This window comes from Sciurus vulgaris (assembly GCF_902686455.1).
Source record: "Sciurus vulgaris genome assembly, chromosome: 4".
Lineage (NCBI taxonomy): Eukaryota > Metazoa > Chordata > Mammalia > Rodentia > Sciuridae > Sciurus > Sciurus vulgaris.
In genome coordinates this window covers 183,875,540-183,896,488 of record NC_136464.1, presented here as the reverse complement: position 1 = coordinate 183,896,488, position 20,949 = coordinate 183,875,540, and the positions used below count along the sequence as shown (strand labels likewise).

At 43.5% G+C, this 20,949-nt stretch overlaps 1 protein-coding gene across 4 annotated transcripts in view; it reads right to left on the bottom strand.

Moving 5' to 3' along the window:
- The window catches only part of MYO16 (myosin XVI), a 551,974-nt gene that overhangs the window by 150,333 nt on the left and 380,692 nt on the right, over positions 1 to 20,949 (bottom strand). For all 4 annotated transcript variants that reach the window (XM_079137420.1, XM_079137419.1, XM_079137417.1 and 1 more), the window contains one exon: positions 3,628 to 3,700. In XM_079137420.1, the coding sequence (XP_078993546.1) occupies positions 3,628 to 3,700 (73 nt within the window). The remainder of the gene's footprint in view (positions 1 to 3,627; positions 3,701 to 20,949) is intronic.

Genomic DNA, 20,949 nt, shown 5'->3' with positions numbered 1-20,949 from the left:
CAGATCCAATGCTCATCGGAAGACAGAACAGGAGCTTGTTGTGATTGCAAGCTCACAATTTGTGGTGGCACTGCCTCCTCTCCTGTGCGTTCTCTTTGTGGGGAGTAGCATCATTGTCATTTTGAGCCTTTCTGTCTGTTACATAGAATGTCTTTGCAATTGTTAAGTCTATTTGGATTTGCAGGAACATTTAAAATTCCCCTCACTTATATTATTTACTTAGTTTTAACGATTATATGCATTTTCTTCTTCTCTATCACATCTACTAACAATATTTCAAATATGCTTTTGAACACACATGGATTTTCAGCTTGCTTCTTTGCCCGGTTCACAGGTTGTAGTGATGGACTCCTTCATTCTCTGGGGTTCGTTCTGTAAATCACAGTGTTTGTAAGTAGAATCCCTCACTCCCTCTCCACTTGTTAGGCCTCACACTGCCCTCCCTCTGCGGCACCCTGGGCAGTGCGATGTGCCAGCCTGGGCCTTGTCTTGTTTGTCCCTTGCCACCTGGTGCACTGGGATCCGCCCTGTTCCATACTGGACTTCAGATCTAGTCCTCCAAGGCTTGAGGAGGCTTCTGCAGAGCTGGAGGTGCTAATAAAGGGAGTGAGACCTTATGGGACCTGGTTACTCCATAACAGAGTGAGGCCACAATACCCTTTCATGAGTCAGAGCAACCAATGGTACTGTAGGATGCTGGCATACCTTTCTCCTGCCAACTGATATCAACTATAAAGCTCTTTTTCATTATAATACAAGACATAGTTCTGGAGAGACATGGTTCATTAAATTCCTGTCATGATTCAGCCACAGTCACTCCCATAAGTCCACGTGAATCGTAACCCCGGTGTGAAGGTATGAAGAGGTGGGGCCTCTAGGAGGACAGGTGGGCTACACAGAGGTCCCCACAGAGAGCTTTGTTTGTCCTCCCACAATCTGCAGATACAAAGCGATGAAGACAGAGCCCTCGTCAGACACTGAACAGCACCCTGATCTTGGACTACCCAGTCTCCAGAACTTGGGCAGTGAACTTCTGTTGCTCACAAATTATCGATCTAAGGCATGTTGCTATAGCGGCACAGCACAGATCAAGCAAGATGAAGAGGATGCGGAGATAGAACTTCTACAAGCAGACACAAATCCCTGCTTCAGAGCCCCATGAGCAACCTTTTCATCTTGTGGAGGACGCTGAGGTTGGAGATGCTGACCTTTTGGGGCACTTCCTAACATCTTCTCAAGGATGTCCCTCTTCTAAATATCTGTCAGTCTTCCAAAGGAAGAACAATTCTCAACACACACATAGGTTGACTCTGGAGCAAGGAGAGTCTCCAGCAAATCTACTAGGAGGACTTCTTTCTTATGAGTCTATTCTTTAAATTTCAACTGAAAACATATTTGTTAAACTTCAATTATATACAAAAATCCTGAACCAGACACAATTCCAACCCCACAGGAGTTGACATTCTCATGAGCAGCTGACAGATCAGTCAGTAAGCTCAAAACAGATAAAATAAATACTTAGAAGAGCTCCAACGTCTGTCTAGGTTTGATTTTGAACACAGCAATGATCCGCTAAGCATTCTGTTGCAAGTCTGCAGTGGAATGAAGAACGAGAAAGCCCACCTTCTCTGAGCAGCAAGGGAATCTAGAATGTACTACACAAACCAATGGCCTTTATGAACAAAGCTCACAAGAGAAGTTAGGAACTGCTGAGCCAGCATAAGACAAGATGTGCATTCATCACTACGAAAATGATTTTACCCTTCTAATGACTCCTACTTGCTACTGTGCACAATGGCAAAGCGAAATTGCTAAGATAATGATACTTTAAAACAAATATTTATTATTTTCAAATTACAGTCTAAGACTTGATCTTGACATTTATTCCCAATTGCCTAAAGCTAGCATTTAACAGGGATTCCTTCTTTACATTTAGAAAAACATTATTCTCAGACCATGGATATATTCTGAATTCCATCATTAAAATATTTAGCAGACAGAAAGAATAATGGGCTTATGCAATTGCAGAATAATAAGTGCATCTAATTAAACGGCAACATGAGCCTTGTGCACATGTGAGCTGTCTGCACAGACTCAGTGGATGGTTGAGTCTGCTGTGGAGGAGTGGCGGGAAGGCCAGGCCCCCAGCAGAGGACATCACATAGCATTGTTCCATCTGTGATTCCTTCATGTCCCTTACCAGGAGGTGAACAAGCTAGTTAATCAGTCCACACATGAGAACTTGTGTATTTCCTAAGGTGAAATGTGAGGAATTGCCACCCACATAGGACCACCTCGCGCAAGCTGGTCATGGGGCCTGTGGCCTGTGTGCACTGTCATCTCCTGGCCACGTTTAACTGCCTTCTTTCTAATGCTGGCCACTAGTTTTCTTACAGTAAGCAATAAACAAGTTAAAATATGAAGCTTTCCTTTTTCTCACACATGCAAAATCATGAAAGAGAAGAAGCCCATGATTTCATTTCAAACTGAACTCTTGTCAAGTGTTGTCAAGAAGGAGGTTCATGCTTGACTCCCTGGATCAGGTGAGACAGCATGAGATGTGGGATCTACATGCAAGGTGATGCACAGCTTCTCTGGAAATAACCTTAACAGTTTTAAGCCTTCCCACGTACAATCACAATGGAGCTACCCAGCATTTCTAAAACGTACTGAGAACCTCCATTGTGCTCAGCCTATGACTAGGTCTGTGATGACCCCATTGTACAATGAGAACCAGCGTTTACCAGAGGCTTCATCTTGGCCCAGACATCTCTGCAAGTGAAAGCCACAGAACTGGGTGTCAAATGCACTCTATTCACATCCTTGTTCAGTGTCATTGATCACCACATGTATACTTTAAGGAAATAGACCCAGACAGATTTCAGATGACATAGAACTCAATAATAAAGCAGTAACAAATTAAAATTTCTCTTCAAATGCAGGCAGTTGTAATTTTCCCTTAATAACATGTAGCAGAGGTTTCTATCTTTCTACCACCTGCAACTTTGCACAGGTCTATCTCCTTTTCCACTTGCTAAGGCAATAATGTATTTCTACATGCTTCTTTAATGTTTAATCTTTAGATCTCCTTAATTTGATAAATCTATTCATGTAGCATTATTAAGATGCCTAAGAAATTCAGTGCTTTTCAAAATGCCCTAAATTGTGGTTGGATTGAAAATAACCAGTGTTTCTCTAACTATTTTTTCTGAGTTCCAAGAGTACTGTGCATGAGTGTGGTGTGGAGAGGAAACTTCCAAGAACAGCCGGGGCAATGACAGGGGATCTCCCCCCTGACGCGTGGCCCTCTGTTCTGATTTGACACTCACGTTCTCTCTCTCCCTAACCTGGATGGAACTGATTTCCATAACCACAGCTCAGATCCTCATCTCACATTGTCTTTGAAAACAAGTGACTCTTTTTAGTGTTTGGATATGCCAGTTGTTTACCAGACCATATAAAATGAAAAAAAAAAATGTGGACAAACCAAATACATTAATTTTAAAACCAAGTCTGAAGCACTTTTTAATTGATTTCACATTTCACTTAATAATATCTTCTGAATGAAGAAACAAACACCTGAAAATCTATTAAAGTTCACAAGAGCTCAAAGGAAAGCCTACTTACTTGTTCAAACTCATTCTTCTGAAATTCTTCAAAACCAAAGATGTCCAGGATTCCAATATCCAGGGTCTGCAAGCTGGAAGAAAATAAGACACCAGAATAAATGGGCATCCTTAACACTCCTCCTTGACCCTCTGCTTGCTGCTACTTCAGGTCAGAAGACTCCAAACACAGCATGTCAGGGCCCACATGGGCTAAAAATAGGCAAATAGTTACTTAGCATCTGGGGAGTCTGAAGTTACCAAAGAGAGTGTCCGCTGAGGATGTGATGCCAACACAGACACGCTCATAAACACACACTACTTCCCGATTTTCAAAGGCAACAGTGTCTGGGTGGTGTGATATTTGCTTCTCTGCACCAGCCCCGTGTTGGTGTCTGGAGGCCTGACTTGCTTTCCTTGAGGGGCGGGAGCCTCTCTCTGGAGCTCTCCCTGCTGTCCTGTCTCTTCAGCCTCCACAGCAGACAGTCGAGAATAGCTCCATTATACAAGGCACAGAGCATCAGGCTCCTGGGTAGATCAAATTCCGCCACTTCAAAACTAACATGATCTTCAAAGAGGAAAGCATACAAGAGGAAAGACAGGAACACTTTGAAGGACAGTTTTTAAAAAATTAATCTTGTTGTTCAGGGTAAACTGTTATTCTTAGAATTCACGACAGCCTGGCCAGCTGTTTCAGACTTGAGCCACGTGGTAGGGAGGAAAGGACAAAGACAAACCTGCGTGAGTGACAGGCTGTGAACACTGTGACCCTAAGAGGGGCATGTGTGCTACAATAGGGGCAGGAGCCTGAGGTTGCTTCCTGTAAAAGGAGCCAGACCTTGAGGACATCTGCCCCCCACAGGGCCCCCACCACCTCTCCCACACATTGGCCACAGGGTCAGGGCCACCCCGTCTTGGCCTGAGCTGGGGGATGGCTATTTCATTACGTCAGAGTTCTTACAGCTTCCAGCCCCACTCTTTGCGCTGTGGCTGAATTTCCCTAATTTCTGTCTTTTCCAACCGCAGAACTGAATTGGCAACCAACTCTTGTTTTTGCCCCTGTATTTTGTTTTTAACAAACAGTACATAACCATAATACTTTAACGTCTGCAATGCATCACTTAAATGAGCTTTTTCTTCCCTTGAAGATGTAGAGTGATGATCCTATGCTTTTCTATTAGATTATTTGTTGTATATTGTGGAAAGATGAGATTCACAGGTACTAAGGAGAGCATTTTAAAGTCCCTCGCCCTAACTTCCTTGTCAAAGTATGGAAGGCAGTGAGAGACAGAGGAACCCTTCAGTGTGTGCCTCTGGTTGAGTTAGTTTTCTCCCCTTTGTTAAGATTCGTCCTAATCAGTCATACATGACAGCATGACAGCAGTATGCAACTGGACACATTGTACATAAATGGAGTATAACTTTGCATTCTTCTGGTTGTACATGACGTAGTCATATGTTGGGGGCTGTGCCATGCGGACGGCGCCAGAACGGCGCCTGATCACATCGGTAGTGAGGAGGTTAATTAACATAAGCACACTCAGGTGATTTATCACTGGCGGTATTCAGTTAAGTCCACTGCACAACGCGTGCACAGGTGTTCCCGAGCACCTGCTCGGGCCTGCTTGTTTTAACCCTTGCCTGATAGGGCAGCTGCTCCTCCCCTGATTGCAACTGGCATGGCCCCGCCCTCTGCCTCCTGGAGGGAATATAAGCGGCAGGAGGCGGGGGAGCGACAGTAAGGAGCAGCAGCAAGCAGAGAAAAGCGGCAAGCAGAAAGAGAAGCAGCGAGTAAGGGCAGCGACAAGCAGAGAGAAGAAGCAGCGCACCTTTAGTTCATAGGATGCAGGATGCACCTTTAAGAAGAAGCTGCAGAAGCCTAAGAAGAAATAGATCTCTGATAAGCATAGAAGCCTTTCTTTCTCTAAAACTTTCTAAGCAAAGTTTCTCTTCCTCTAACCTCTAAGCAAAGCATCTCTTCTTTTCAAAGTCTCTCTTCCTCTATAAATTAGTGAATATAGGAAAAGTTTATTTCCAGGCCCCTCCGATAAATACCCGCACAATTGTTGCTGCGGGCGGCTACAGTCATGTATGTATGTAGGGTAACAATGTCTATTCATTCTACTATCTGAAAGGAAAAATAACAAGGTAGCACATAATGTGCTCCAGGGAACTCACAGCAGCTTTCAGAATTAAATGTTAACACAAGAAGCCAGGAAAGGAACAAGAATACAAATGTGATCTATCAAACACTTTAGCAACTCTGGAAGTTTTTTGCAAGATAAATCACGCAAATTAGTTTCTGTTGGCGGGAGACATTATTTAAAAGGTGTGTCATTCATGATGAGACCTGTGGCTCTACCTGCACATCCATCTCTCACTTGCTATCCTCGTAATGAGCACCAGGAGATGTCGGGAATGAAGCTCACGTCGCATCAGCCACGGTGCCAGGATTCAGGGTGATTCTTTTGTTTTGGTTGTGTGTTCTCATTGTGCATGTGTGTGGGACATGGGTGTGTGTGAGTGTGTGTCTGTGTGCACACTTCCATGTTCCCTAATGAGCCCCATCATTTCTCGTACTGGGACACAGTGATGAAGTTTCTCAGGCTTTACAGTTATTCAGCCTTGGGTAGGAATCCTGGTTCAAATGCTTTCCGATAATTTTTGGCAAGTTACTTGAATTTTTGGAGCTGCAGTTTCTCGTGTGTAAAAATAAGATTGGCAAAATTTGTCCACCTAGATGGTGGCTACAATTAGAAGTGATAAAAATGAAATTCCAGGATAATAGCTGGTGTATATGTCTCTAGCAGATGCAAGTCACCTTAAAGAGAAAGTTGTTGCTGAAACTTCCTGTGTAAATACACGTGGTGGAATGCAAGGCACATCAATGTTTAGTAGGCATATTTAAAATGTCGATCTCATTAAAATTGCAAAGCAATATGATTATAAAAATTAGGGCAAAAAAGATTCCCCCTACACATTTTTTTTGAGTTTACAGTGATAAAACCTTCCTCAGAAACAACTTGGTTATTTAGTATAAAGTTTTGCAATATTGATATCATTTGAAACAATATTTTCACATGCAGGAACATATGCTAAGAAAATGATAAGAAATGCCAATAGAGCCATATGAACAAGGATGTTCATTGTTATCTTAATTACAGCAACAGCAGCACAAAGGAATAATAAATATCCCACACTAAAGACAATTAATTAAATAGCTGGCATCATGTGATAGATTAATTTAATGAAACTGTCAAGTGAACAGAAAGCAACAGATAAATTCTGTGCAAGGAATAATCCCAACTACATACCCAGAAGGCTAGAAAGAACTAGTGTAGCCTGAGAAGACAGGAAGGTGAGTTCCGTTTACTTCCTGTTGCTGTTCCACTCTTCCTACAAGGGAACACTTTGATTTTGATAAGCAGCTGGTATTCAATTGATCTCCACAAAGGTATTGTGAAAACATGGGAAATGTTCATGAACAACATTAAGCTAAATAAACTGAAACAAACGCATCCCTCTAGAACAGCAATAATTGGCCTGATCTCAACCCGATGAAAGGGATCCATCGTGCAGGAAGACCAAAGCTCAGGTTGGGGACAGGACGGCAGGCTGGCAGGGGGCTTCTTAGCTTTCTAAGTATTCAACACTGGGTGTTAAAATGATTTTACCCTTCACTTCATTCAGATGCTTTATTTAAAAGTACAGATGATGGAATACGTGTTGGGGCCACTCTCCATTTGTGGAGGAGGAGGACTTCAGTCACCCGCAGGGCAGGGAGGAAGGTAGAGCCCCTCCGTGGAGGGAAAGAGCTGCTTCTGCAATGACAGGGTCGCAGCAGGGGCCCCACTCCTCAGGAGACGATGGCTCCCAGCTGACCTAGGCAGCAGGCACACTGTAATTTTGGTGCATGGTTTTGATGGAACTTATGGAAAAGGCCATAGATCCCAGGGACACCAGGTCACTTCCTCCACACCTCCTCTTCTTGCAGGATGCCAGCATGGTGCCAATACCCACGGTGAGTCAGGTGGCCCCAGGCCTGGGTGGCCCAGTGAGTTAGGGCTCCAGACCCAGATGGACAGCAACGAAACGCGGCACACTGGGTTGAAAGGGGAACTCTCTTAAATGACTTTTTTTTTTTTTTCAGTTTTTGGATTCCAAATACATTTGGTTACAAAATAAAGATGTTTTTCAGAAGATAATAAGGAAGGAAAACACACTGTCCCACTGAAAAAGCGCGAGTTTAAAGCATTTGAAGGATGATTTTTGCGATCACTACAGGCAGCACACGTTCATTTTAAAAGTCCGTAGTGTCTCTTATGAGTGAACAAAATATGTGTCTGTGATCTCAGGAGCACGCTTGGCAGGAAGGTGACAGTAGGGTGCCTGTGCTGTGTGGCTCAGGCCCCCTCTGTGGCATCTCACTCCTTACGCTGGAGTTGAACTCAACACCCAGTGTCTGGCAGGGAGGAACAAAGAGGTTCTCTGGCCAATTCGGATTCAGCCATTCAAGCAAAGTTAAGGATCAACAGGTGAGCTGCTTTAGCTCAAGTTCTGCATTAGCCTGGTTCCCATAGCTTTCCAGGTGGTCAACAAATCTGTCTGACAGAATTGAGCTTCTAAATGAGATGCAATTCCTCTTCCATAGACAGCATACTCAATGGCAGCCCATCAGTCTGGCCTGGGTTTGATCTGACCTTCCATGTGTATAGGTAGTGAGGAGAGAGAACATTCTGAATTGAATAGAATGACTACATTAGCTCATGGGCTAACCCTTCATTTGAGTTGAGAAATCCCAGGATTGTCCTCAACTATCCCCAGGTGCTGAGATTCCCCAGAGTTGCCTGAGCATCTAGTCCTCTCAAGACAGGGCTTGATCCTGCTTGGTGCAAAGCCTTAGACCAAGTCGGTGGTGAAGCAGACTCACTACGGTGATCGTAATCCTGCAGTACCCCAGGCTGAGGAATAGGGTAGGAATGGAATATAAATGACTTGAGCAACCTCACTGTCCAGACTTACTGATCTTGGTGACAGTTGGGCTCACATAGAGGTTAGCATGAAATGTTCCTAGGGATGTGCAAAGTTGAGGCCAGGCACAAGTGGGCATGGCCGTCAGTGTGCTTTCTTATTCACTTAGCAGGGTTCGTAGTTTATTTGTTTTCTTAATTGGCAAAGTGCTTTCACCGTGGAGACCACCAGCCTAGCTGCTCAGCTCAGCTCAGCTCCAAGGGTTTTCTTAGCCTATGTGAGGGACCTGGGAGGGAAGAGCAGGACCCCACTTTGTGTACTCCTGGGGGGTCTCCCTTTTATTCTTTGGAGAAAAGATGAGGCCCACCCCTCTTGAAGACCATGCCAGCAAGCGTGGAAACAGCTCATGGCTGCTGACAGTGGAGCAGGGTGCCGGGAGAGGACTGAGGCGTCGGCGCCCTCTCTCCTCAAAGGTGCTGTGCAGCCGACTCCATTCCTAAGTCAGTCCTTCCTCACGCTCCCTGCCCTGGATGTGTGAGCTCGGAAGTCCCCAGGTGGGGATCCTGGGTGTGTGAGAGAGCCTGAGGTGAGGGTGAAAGCTAGAGCTAATGTCTTATTGAGCACTGCACACAAGCACTGCGACATGCGTTCTGCAACAGCTAACCTAACTTCACCCAGCAATTCCCCTAAAGGTATATGCGAGAATCACCTCCATCTTGCAGAGAGGAAGGTGAGCGAAGTGCCCAGCACAGGCCTCTGTGCTAGAGGAGTCCAGAGCTAAACCCGGATCATCAAACATCAGGTCCTGGAAGGCCCCTGGAGATGGCACAGCACAGCTTCCAACAGCGGGTCACACGCAGGTCTGATGCCACCTGGGGCAGAATGAGGAGGGACCAGCCCTTATCTATATTTAAAAATGGCCAGTTGGTCAAAAACTGTGGTATTAAGAGAGTAACATCATTTATGCTCTTCCTATCAGCAAAATTTACAACTCACAGCTTAGGAACATAAATATTTAATACTTTTAATGAACATATGTCCTTATTCATTAGAAGCTGTGTTTATAACAGTGATGTATATGTATGTTACCAAAAAAAAGTCTTTAGAAACAAGAATCATGTCACCCTACTACATAATTTAATTACTTTTAAAACCCATAAATAATATGTAATTTATGTTACTGCTTTCATTCCTAGTCTTAATCAACTGTCCTTCTAGTATAAAAGTAGACTATTCAGATAAACATAGCATCATTACTCCACCAATTATTGTGCAATTATTAAAAAAGATGGTAATAAAAAGTAGAAATGGATAAATAGTTATGATAGAGACACTGCCAGATACAGACTGAATGTATGGATATGGAACAACTAGACCCCTCCTCCATGGCTGCTGGTAGCTTAAATTTGAAATTTGGAATGTGGTTTGGCTTCATCTACTGAATTAAACACATAACTACTGAATGACCCAGAAATTCCTCTCTGGGCACATGTCCAAGAGAACAAGTACTATGTCCAAAAAAAGATATGCATGAGAACATGCAGAGATGCTGTATTCAAAATAAAAACTAGATACAACCCAAGTGCCCAACAAGAGTAGATTAAATAACTAAATACCAGTATGTAATGGAATGTTCCTACATATTTTTACAAAGAAAAATTACAAAGGAATAAAATAAGGATGCATTACTGCTGAATTCAACATTCTGAAAGCATTTCATATATAACATTGAGCCAATGCCACCCATCCAACCAAAGTATGAAGGAGCCTCTGAGGTGGCGCAACTGTACACCTCAGTTTGAGGCTGGAGGTCACAAGGTCCGTGTAGACGTTCTGGGACTATACATGTAACCTGTGCACTTGAGCCAGGCTACACCTGAATAAAATGGCAAAGAGCTTCCTGCTCACTTAAACCACAACTATGCTTAGGACAGAGATTGCTGTTTGATTAACAGTCAAATATCTGTTAAGCAAGAGGCACTAAGATGTGTATTTATTTTGGCACTGCCAAGTCAAACATGACTTTGGGGAGGCAAACCTTATTAAGAGAGACCCTGGCCTCTGCAAGAGACTCAGCACCATTGATGAACAGAAAGTTATCAGTGGGTAAGGACATGGCAAACAAGAGGGTGGCATGGCCCAGAGCTTGCAGGAGAGAGGACGCATGTTCCGGAGACGCTGGTCATAGGTACAGAGGCACTGAGCCCAGGGTGTCTGCATTTGTGCTTAAGATTCATATCTGCCCTCCTCCCTGTGTCTCCAGGCACCTTGGCAAGTCCCCACTGCTCCTTGAAAGCAGAGTTCCATTTCTTGGGGTTGCCTCCAGAGCGGACTACTCCTCCACCAGAGGGAAAGAGAAGTCCCCTGTGCTCCGGAGTCAACTGGGAGACAGCCTCAACAGGAGGGCGCTCCTTGTGGCCGACACCTCTTATAACAGTGCACAGCAGCCCAGGGGGCACAGGGCAGCGAGCCTTTGGGAACAAAACAGCAGCGACAGTTGAGTCTCACAGACAGGCGCCAGCTGTCAGCTTGGCCTTGCTGTCAGGCAGTGCCGCCCCATTAGTCTGTGTGCTGTGCAGCTGGCAGGGCTACGCCTACACTTCTACCCAGGGTCCTGCATCACTGGGTCCCACTATCCTTTGTAAAATTGCAAATTTTACACACGCACACACATACACACAGTCTAAGAGATGATGCAGGAATTCAGGGCTTACTCGTCAGGGAAACATGAATTTCAGTCAAATCTGGGAAGCCTCCTTCCCTTTCCTGATGTGTCACCTTGGAGCTGACTGGGTAGCGCTCAGCAGTGGGATCTGAGGCTTAGAGTCAGGTCCCTGTGATGTCTAGGAGATCCGTGCAGGAGATTCATACACATCACAATAGGGCACGGGCTGAGACGGGAGCAAACTCCAAAGTACCCTCGTGATCAGGCTTGGCTTTTTGTCAACCAGAGATGCACAGAGAAGATGGCGAGTCACAGAAGATGGTCCAGGACACGCAGGAAAGGCTCAGGACCAAACAGAGGGAAACTCAGAGGACTGGGTCTGGTTGGTGGCCAGTGACTCAGGAAGACAGGCAGGGCGGGCCCCCAGCAATGCTGTGTGAGTTCTGGGGTGGGGTGGGAGATGCACCATGCCATCTGAAGAGGTGTGAATGCCCCAAGGACAGAGGGATTCCCTGCGTGTGAACGCCCTGGGTGAGTGGTGGACAGGCACAGCAAGCTCATGCTCCTTGGGGAGGACAGCCAGCCACGGCAAGTCTGTGAGGACAGAGGCCGCGAGGTGGGCAGGGAGGCGGACTCCTTGGGCGTGCTCCACTTCTTGTGCTCTTGCCCTTGTGCAGGCTGAGCTCCTGAGTGGGGGAGCTCACCAGGACATGGTTACGAGGACTTCGGCAGCCTTCGAAGTCCACCTGCTCATGGTGGCGCTCGCAGGTCTGCTGAGACTCAGGTACCCACAGATTCCGTGCATAACTTGCCTGGGAGGAGGCAGTTGGGAGCTCACCCACGTGGCCTAGAGTGGTGAGGCTGCATTTGCAGAGGGGAGGTTTGGGGGCACAGTATCGTGAAGACAGAGTGCTGGCAGAGTGGGAACGACAGGTAGCTGCATTCAGGGGTCCTTTAGGCAAAGTCTCAGGACAGCCAGCGAATCCCAGTGGAGGAAACCTGCCTGGGCCCCTTACTCCTCCTTTGTCCTTTCCTGATGTTAGATCAGTTCAGTGGGACGGCCACGGTGAGAGAGGACAAAGAGCATGAAATAACTGCTTTGCACATTGAGGGAGAAGCCCATGGACAGCTCCTCACTGTCGGATCTCTCTACTAGAAAGCACGGTGACATCTCAGTATGCCCGTCACTGCTCGCCCTGGAGCTGGGGCATGAATCTGTCCTCAGTTTCACTCAAACAACATGGCAGCAATGGGCTGACAGGTCACCCTTCATGCCAGGACCTCCAAGTGGCTTGCATGTTCCATGTGCAGAAGTCACAGGTCTAGAAGGGCATATGATACTTGGGCCCAGGGCCCCTGGGTCTTTTTAAAGGGGACACTGTAGTTCCTCAAGTGTCCTTAGATTGTTGGCCAATTTCATCCACCTGTGCTGTACCTCGAGAGCAAAGCTGCTCCGGGCACTGGGTTTGGGGCTGCCCAGGGGAAAGCAGAACTCTTTCAGGATGGGAGGAAGCCCCGCCTCGAATTGTTAGATTTGTTTATGAGCATGGCAAACCAACATGCCGCAGGACAGCCCCTGGGCAACACTGTCCTAACGGCAACTTTCCTGTTCTCTTGTGATTCTGATGTGAGGCTGGGATGGAGAAACACATGGGGGGAGGGGGAGGAGGTGGGGGAAGAGCAGGGAGGAGGAGGAGGAGGCCCAGAGAGGAAGGAGAGAACAGGAGCGCTAATCATGAAATAATTGGCATTTGTTTCTAGAAAAATGATATTCAGGCCATATTTCAAGTCCATTAGATAATTATGACTTACTTGATGGTTCGGCGTAGACTTTAGTCTTGAGCTAACACATATTTTCAACAAAAAAATCCCAAATTATTGGCAGTTTGGAGAATATCACTGGAACAGGTGGATTTTTAATAAAAATTGGGAAAAAAAAAAAAAAAAAAGCGTGACATGCAATTACTGCAACTTCATCTACTCCAGTCCTAAACCTGCCTGTGGCCCGGGCGTTGTGAACTACTGACTTGGTCTGATTGATCCAAAACGTGTTTCAAAAGCATCAGCTATTTGGAAATGCCTGACATTTTCAGACTTGGTCTGACTGGGAATTATAAACTCACAGGTCTTGAAATCAAAATGAAGCCAGAGAGACACGCCGGTTAAGCTCCCCGTGCAGGCAGATGGGGCGCGACATGCACAGTTTCAGGGACCAAGAGAATTAAGATTCTCAAGACATAAATGTTTTACTAAAGATTTCATTAATGTTAAGTGGTAGGCTCAGAATAGGAAACCAGATCTTTTGCTTGCCGCTATCCTTCAAAACATTAAAACCCAGCGAAGGGATAAAACTACACTCAGAAGCTACTGACCCTGTAATCAGACGTGCTCGTAAGCGCACCACGTCGGGACCCTGTGTCCCTCTCAGCATGAGCCTTGGCCACACAGCCTGCTGCTCAGCTCCCCTCTGTCCCGCTTCCCTGAACAGGGTTCTTTTTGCCTTGGGATGGTTCTCTTCTAACCCAAACCCTCCCTTCATATTTCTACTGGATATTAAAAATAAATTGTATTGCTTACATTGAAGGTACAGGATCTGATCTGATATGTGTAACAGATGAACTCCTCCCTCTCCTCGTGTACATACCCCTTCCCTGGGGCAGGCACGGCTATGATCTACTCTCGTAGAAAGGCATCCTGAACACAGCACCCTGTTGGCTGCTATGCGCTGCCTGGGCTTCAGGCTTTCCACCCACTCACCCTGCCTGTGCTTCTTTGTATCCTCCGATCAGCAGCTCCCTGTCCCATTTCCTGCCCCCCATGAGATGAGGTTCTAGCTACTACACATTTTCAAGTGGAAAATTGAATCTTTTCGATTTTCAATTTCAAAGATCTGTGGATCTTTGCAATTTAATATAAGTACTTAAAAACAAAAGTCTTGAGATCCAAGATGGCGGACTAGAGGGGGACTGCATCTCCCATCGCTCCAGAACTCAGGATTCAAGAAGGAGAGGTAGTGAGAGACTCGGACCAACATAGAGCCACGGGTGAGTCTCTCTCACCAGGTGAAGCTCTGCCTGGGAGGCAGGCCCGGACAGTGGGCAGCTTCTCGGAGCAGGGCAGGGCAGCGAGAGTCTTCCCCAAGCAGCCTGGCTCCCTCTGGCGGCAGGCCTGGTCCACAGCCAGCTCCTAGGAGCAGGCCCACCCAGTGAGAGAATTGCCATGCAGAACCAGCCCCAAGCCCTGGACCCTGTAACAGGCTAGGGGCAGCTTTCTTCAGAAGCACTGCATTATCAACTTCCTCCAAGACTCCAGGCTAATGAAGGCTGGGAGGTGATATACTGGAAATCTACAGGAACACTATAAGTCAATAGAGGAAATCTGCAATATCTCAGAGTCCCACTGACATCTGACCAATATGAGAAAACAAGGGAAGAAAATGTCCCAAACAAACCTAGATGCTATATCAATAAAACCCAATGACAGCACAGCAGAAGAAATGTCAGAAAGGGGAGTTCAGAATGTACATAATTAAAACAATCAGGGAAGCAAACAAGGAGATGAAAGAGCAAATGCAGGCATTGAAGGAAGAGATGAAAGAGCAAATGCAGGCATTAAATGATCACACCAATCAACAGTTAAAAGAGCAAATACAGGAAGCAAAAGATCATTTCAATAAAGAGTTAGAGATACTGAAAAAAAAAAAAAACAGAAATCCTTGAAATGAAGGAAATAATAAACCAAGTTAAAAACTCCATAGAAAGCATAACCAATAGGATAGAACACCTGGAAGATAGAACCTCAGACACTGAAGACAAAATATTTAATCTTGAAAACAAAATTGACCAAACAGAGAAGATGGTAAGAAATCATGAACAGAATCTACAAGAATTATGGGATATCATGAAAAGGCCAAATTTAAGAATTATTGGGATTGAGGAAGGCTTAGAGAAACAAACCACAGGAATGAACCATCTATTCAATGAAATAATATCAGAAAATTTCCCAAATCTGAAGAATGAAATGGAAAACCAGGTACAAGAGGCTTATAGGACTCCAAATATACAAAATTACAACAGACCCACACCAAGGCACATTATTATGAAAATACCTAACATACAAAATAAAGGCAGAATTTTAAAGGCTGTGAGAGAAAAGAATCAAATTACATTCAGGGGGAAACCAATAAGAATATCAGCAGATTTTTCAATCCAGACCCTAAAAGCTAGAAGGGCCTGGAACAACATCTATGAAGCCTTGAAAGAAAATGGATGCCAACTAAGAATCTATACCCAGCAAAACTTACTTTCAGATTTGATGACGAAATAAAACCTTTCCATGATAAACAAAAGCTAAAACAATTTACAAAAAGAAAGCTGGCATTACAGAACATTCTCAGTGAAATATTCCATGAGGAAGAGATGAAAAACAACGATGCAAATCAGCAACAGGAGGAACTAGCCTAAAGGAATAGCCAAATAAAGGAGAAACCAAATCATGTCAAAAAACAAAAATGAGTCAAATGACCGGGAATACAAATCATATCACAATAATAACCCTGAATGTTAATGGCATGAATTCATCAATCAAAAGACATAGACTGGCAGATTGGATTAAAAAGAAAAATCCAACAATATGCTGCCTATAAGAGACTCATCTCATAGAAAGAGATACCCACAGACTAAAGGTGAAAGGAAGGGAAAAAACATACCATGCACACGGACACAGAAAAAAAGGTGGAATATCCATCCTCATTTTAAAAGATAATGTGGACTTCAAGCCAAAACTAGTCAGAAGGGATAAAGAAGGACATTACATACTGCTTAAGGGAAACATAAATCAGCAAGATGTAACAATAGATAGATCTTCCAAACAAAAAATTGAATAAAGAAACCATAGATCTCAATAACACAATCAACAATTTAGACTTAATGGACATATATAGAATATACCATCCAAAAAAGAACGAATACACTTTCTTCTCAGCAGCACATGGATCCTTCTCTAAAATAGACCATATTTTATGCCACAAAGCTACTGTTAGCAAATACAAGAAGATAGAGATACTACCATGTATTCTATCAGATCATAATGGATTGAAATTAGAAATAAATGACAGAATAAAAAACAGAAACTTCTCCAATACCTGGAGATTAAATAATACGCTATTATATGATGAATGGATAACAGAAGACATCAGGAGGGAAATAAAAAAATTCTTAGAAGTAAATGAGAATAAAGACACATCATATCAAAATCTCTGGAACACTTTGAAAGCAGTAACTTAGAGGAAGTTTATTTCATGGAGCGCATTCAACAAAAGAAGAAAAAATCAACGACTTAACACTACAGCTCAAAGCCCTAGAAAAAGAAGAGCAGACCAACACCAAATGTAGTAGAAGACAGGAAATAGTTAAAATCAGAGCTGAAATCAATGAAATTGAAACAAAAGAAACAATCGAAAAAATTAACAAAATAAAGAGTTGATTCTTTGAAAAAATAAACAAAATTAATAAACACTTAGCCACACTAACAAAGAGAAAGAGAGAGAAAACTCAGATTACTAAAATTTGGAACGAACAAGGAAATATCACTACAGACACGAGTGAAATACAAAACATAATTAGAAGCTATTTTGAAAATCTACACTCCAACAAAACAGAAAACCTCCAAAACACCAACAAGTTTCTAGAGACATATGAATTACCTAAACTGAACGAGGAGGACATACACAACTTAAATAAATTAATTTCAAGCAATGAAATAGTAGAGGTCATCAAAAGCCTACCAACAAAGAAAAGCCCGGGACCAGATGGGTTCTCAGCCGAGTTCTACAAAACCTTTAAAGAAGAGCTCATTCCAATACTCATCAAAGTATTCCATGAAATAGAAGAGGAGGGAACCCTCCCAAACTCATTCTATGAAGCCAATATCACCCTGAAACCTAAACCAGACAGAGACACATCGAGGAAAGAAAATTTCAGACCAATATCCTTAATGAACATCGTTGCAAAAATTCTCAACAAAATTTTAGCAAATTGCATACAAAAATATATTAAAAAGATAGTGCACCATGATCAAGTGGGTTTTATCCCAGGGATGCAAGGTTGGTTCAACATCCAGAAATCAATAAATGTCATTCACCATATCAACAGACTAAAAGTTAAGAATCACATGATTATTTGGATAGATGCAGAAAAAGTATTTGATAAAATACAGCACCCCTTCATGGTCAAAACACTAGAAAAAATAGGGATAGTGAGAACATTCCTTAACATTGTAAAGGCCATCTATGCTAAGCTCATGGCCAATATCATTCTAAATGGTGAAAAACTAAACACATTCCCCCTAAAAACTGGAACAAGGCTGGAATGCCCTCTTTCACTACTTCAATTCAACATTGTCCTTGAAACTCTAGCCAGAGCAATTAGACAGACCAAAGAAATTAAAGGGATACAAATAGGAAAAGAAGAACTCAAACTATCCCTGTTCGCTGATGACATGATTATATATTTAGAGGAACCCAGAAATTCCACCAGAAAACTTTTAGAACTCGTAAGTGAATTCAGTAAAGTAGCAGGTTATAAGATCAATGCTCATAAATTCAATGCGTTTTTATACATAAGTGATGAAGCTTCAGAAAGAGAAATTAGGAAAACTACACCATTCACAATAGCCTCGAAAAAAATAAAATACTTGGGAATCAATCTAATAAAAGAGGTGAAAGACCTCTACAATGAGAACTAGAGAACACTAAAGAAAGAAATTAAAGAAAATCTTAGAAGATGGAAAGATCTCCCATGTTCTTGGATAGGCAGAATTAATATTGTCAAAATGGCCATACTACCTAAAGTGCTATACAGATTCAATGCAATTCCAATTAAAATCACAATGATGTACCTTACAGAAATAGAGCAAGCAATCATGAAATTCATCTGGAAGAATAAGAAACCCAGAATAGCTAAAGCAATCCTCAGCAGAAAGAGCGAAGCAGGGGGTATCGCAATACCAGATCTTCAAATCTACTACAAAGCAATAGTAACAAAAACGGCATGGTATTGGTACCAAAATAGACAGGTAGATCAATGGTACAGAATAGAGGACATGGACACAAACCCAAATAAATACAATTTTCTCATACTAGACCAAAGGGCCAAAAATATGCAATGGAGAAAAGATAGCCTCTTCAACAAATGGTGCTGGGAAAACTGGTAAACCATATGCAATAGAATGAAATTAAACCCCTATCTCTCACCCTGCACAAAACTCAACTCAAAATGGATCAAGGACCTCAGAATCAGACCAGAGACCCTTCATCATATAGAAGAAAAAGTAGGTCCAAATCTTCAACATGTCGGCTTAGGATCAGATTTCCTTATCAGGACTCCCATAGCACAAGAAATAAAAGCAAGAATCAATAACTGGGACAGATTCAAACTAAAAAGCTTTCTCTCAGCAAAGGAAACTATCAGTAATGTGAAGAGAGAGCCTACAGAGTGGGAGAATATCTTTGCCTCTCATACTTCAGATAGAGCACTAATTTCCAGAATCTATAAAGAACTCAAAAAACTCTACACCAAGAATACAAATAACCCAATCAACAAATGGGCTAAGGAAATGAACAGACACTTCACAGAAGAAGATCTATAAGCAATCAACAGATATATGAAAAAATCTTCACCATCTCTAGTAATAAGAGAAATGCAAATCAAAACTACCCTAAGATTTCCTCTCACCCCAATTAGAATGGCGATTATCAAGAACACAAGCAACAATAGGTGTTGGCGAGGATGTGGGGAAAAAGGTACACTCATCCATTGCTGGTGTGGTTGCAAATTAGTGTAGCCACTCTGGAAAGCAGTGTGGAGATTCCTCAGAAAGCTTGGAATGGAACCACCATTTGACCCAGCTATCCCACTCCTGGCCTATACCCAAAGGACTTAAAATCAGCATACTACAGAGATACAGCCACATCAATGTTCATAGCTGCTCAATTCACAATAGCCAGATTGTGGAACCAACCTAGATGCCCTTCAGTTGATGAGTGGATAAAGAAACTGTGGCATATATATACAATGGAATATTACTCAGCTATAAAGAATGATGAAATTATGGCATTTGCAGGCAAATGGATGAAATTAGAGAATATCATGCTAAGTAAGATAAGCCAATCTCAAAAAACCAAAGGACGAATGATCTCGCTGATAAGCGGATGATGACACATAATGGGGGGTGGGAGCGGTTAGTGTGTTAGGGTTAGGGTTAGCGTTAGGGTTAGGGAGGGGGGCAAGAATGGAGGAAGGAAGGACTGTATAGAGGTAAAAGAGGGGTGGGAGGGGTGGGGGGAAGGGAAAAATAACAAAATGAATCAAACAACATTACCCTATGTAAATTTATGATTACACAAATGGTATGCCTTACTCCATGTACAAACAGAGAAACAACATGTATCCCATTTGTTTACAATTAAAAAAAAAAGAAAAAGTCTTGATTATCCAATGGTCCGAGAAGGTCACCTCAGAATTTCTCCAATCAATTGTGAGATGGAGAACTGTCTTTTTTTTTTTTTTTGCAGGGCTGGAGATTGAACCCAGGGCCTTGTGCTTTTAAGGCAAGCACTCTACCAACTGAGCTATGTCCCCAGATCCTTTTTTTTATTTTATTTTTTACTTGTAGAGGGACACAATGCCTTTATTTTATTTATTTATTTTTATGTGGGGCTGAGGATCGAACCCAGTGCCTCACACATGCTAGGTGGGCACATTACCACGAGCCAAACCCCAGCCCGAGAACTGTCTTTTCAATACTGGCCTTCAAACATAAATGCAGGGCTGGAACTTGGTGGTTCCACAGAGCAGCTGCAAGGAGCTATGGATCAGAGAGTCCGGTAGCAAAGTGGGTGTGGTTGGACAACCAAGCACCCTAAGACTCAGACCCCCCAAACAGTGACATGGACATCTGTTCATGTGTCATTGGGGCAGCCCCATAGGCATCCACAAGTCTAGGGGGCTGTGGCCACCGCCTCCCAGCTGGCCAGCTCCTGGCTGGAGCAGCTCAGGCCTAGGTCTCTCCCATCCTCCAACGGGCCAGCTGAGGCTCCTGGGCCCGGTCTTGGCACATCAGGAGGCCAGCTCTGATTAAAGGGAGAGGTAGCAAACTAAACCTCTGCAGGTGGGAGGCATCAAAGTCGCATGGGGGGGCACTATGTAGAGAATAGTTCAGAAGTGCGACCATTCATTCCAATCTAGCACGACTCCTCTCCAAAAGCAGCTTTTAAGCGAGGCTTTGCTCCAGTCACTTATCAGAGCATTCACCATTCCAGTAAACATGGACTGAGCACCAGCTTTGCAAAGCCCAGACATAAAAGAAGGGAGAACAGCCTTGCCCTCAGGGCCTTGTCAAGTTCACAGATAACTAACTTTAATGATAATGGGCAAATGATCTAAAAGACATTTCTCAAAAGAAGCAATAAACATGAGCAAAAGACATATGACAACGTGGTCAATATCCTTAGCAATCAGGGAAGTGCAGATCAAGATCTCATTGCAGTCCAGTCGGAATGGCGATCAAGAATACAAATACTAACCTGGTGAGGCTGTGGGGGATGTGTTCACACATGACTGGTGGGACTGCAAATTGTACAAGCACTTTGAAAAGCAGTATGAAGATTCCTCAAGATACCAGTAGTGGAATCACCGTATGACCCAGCTA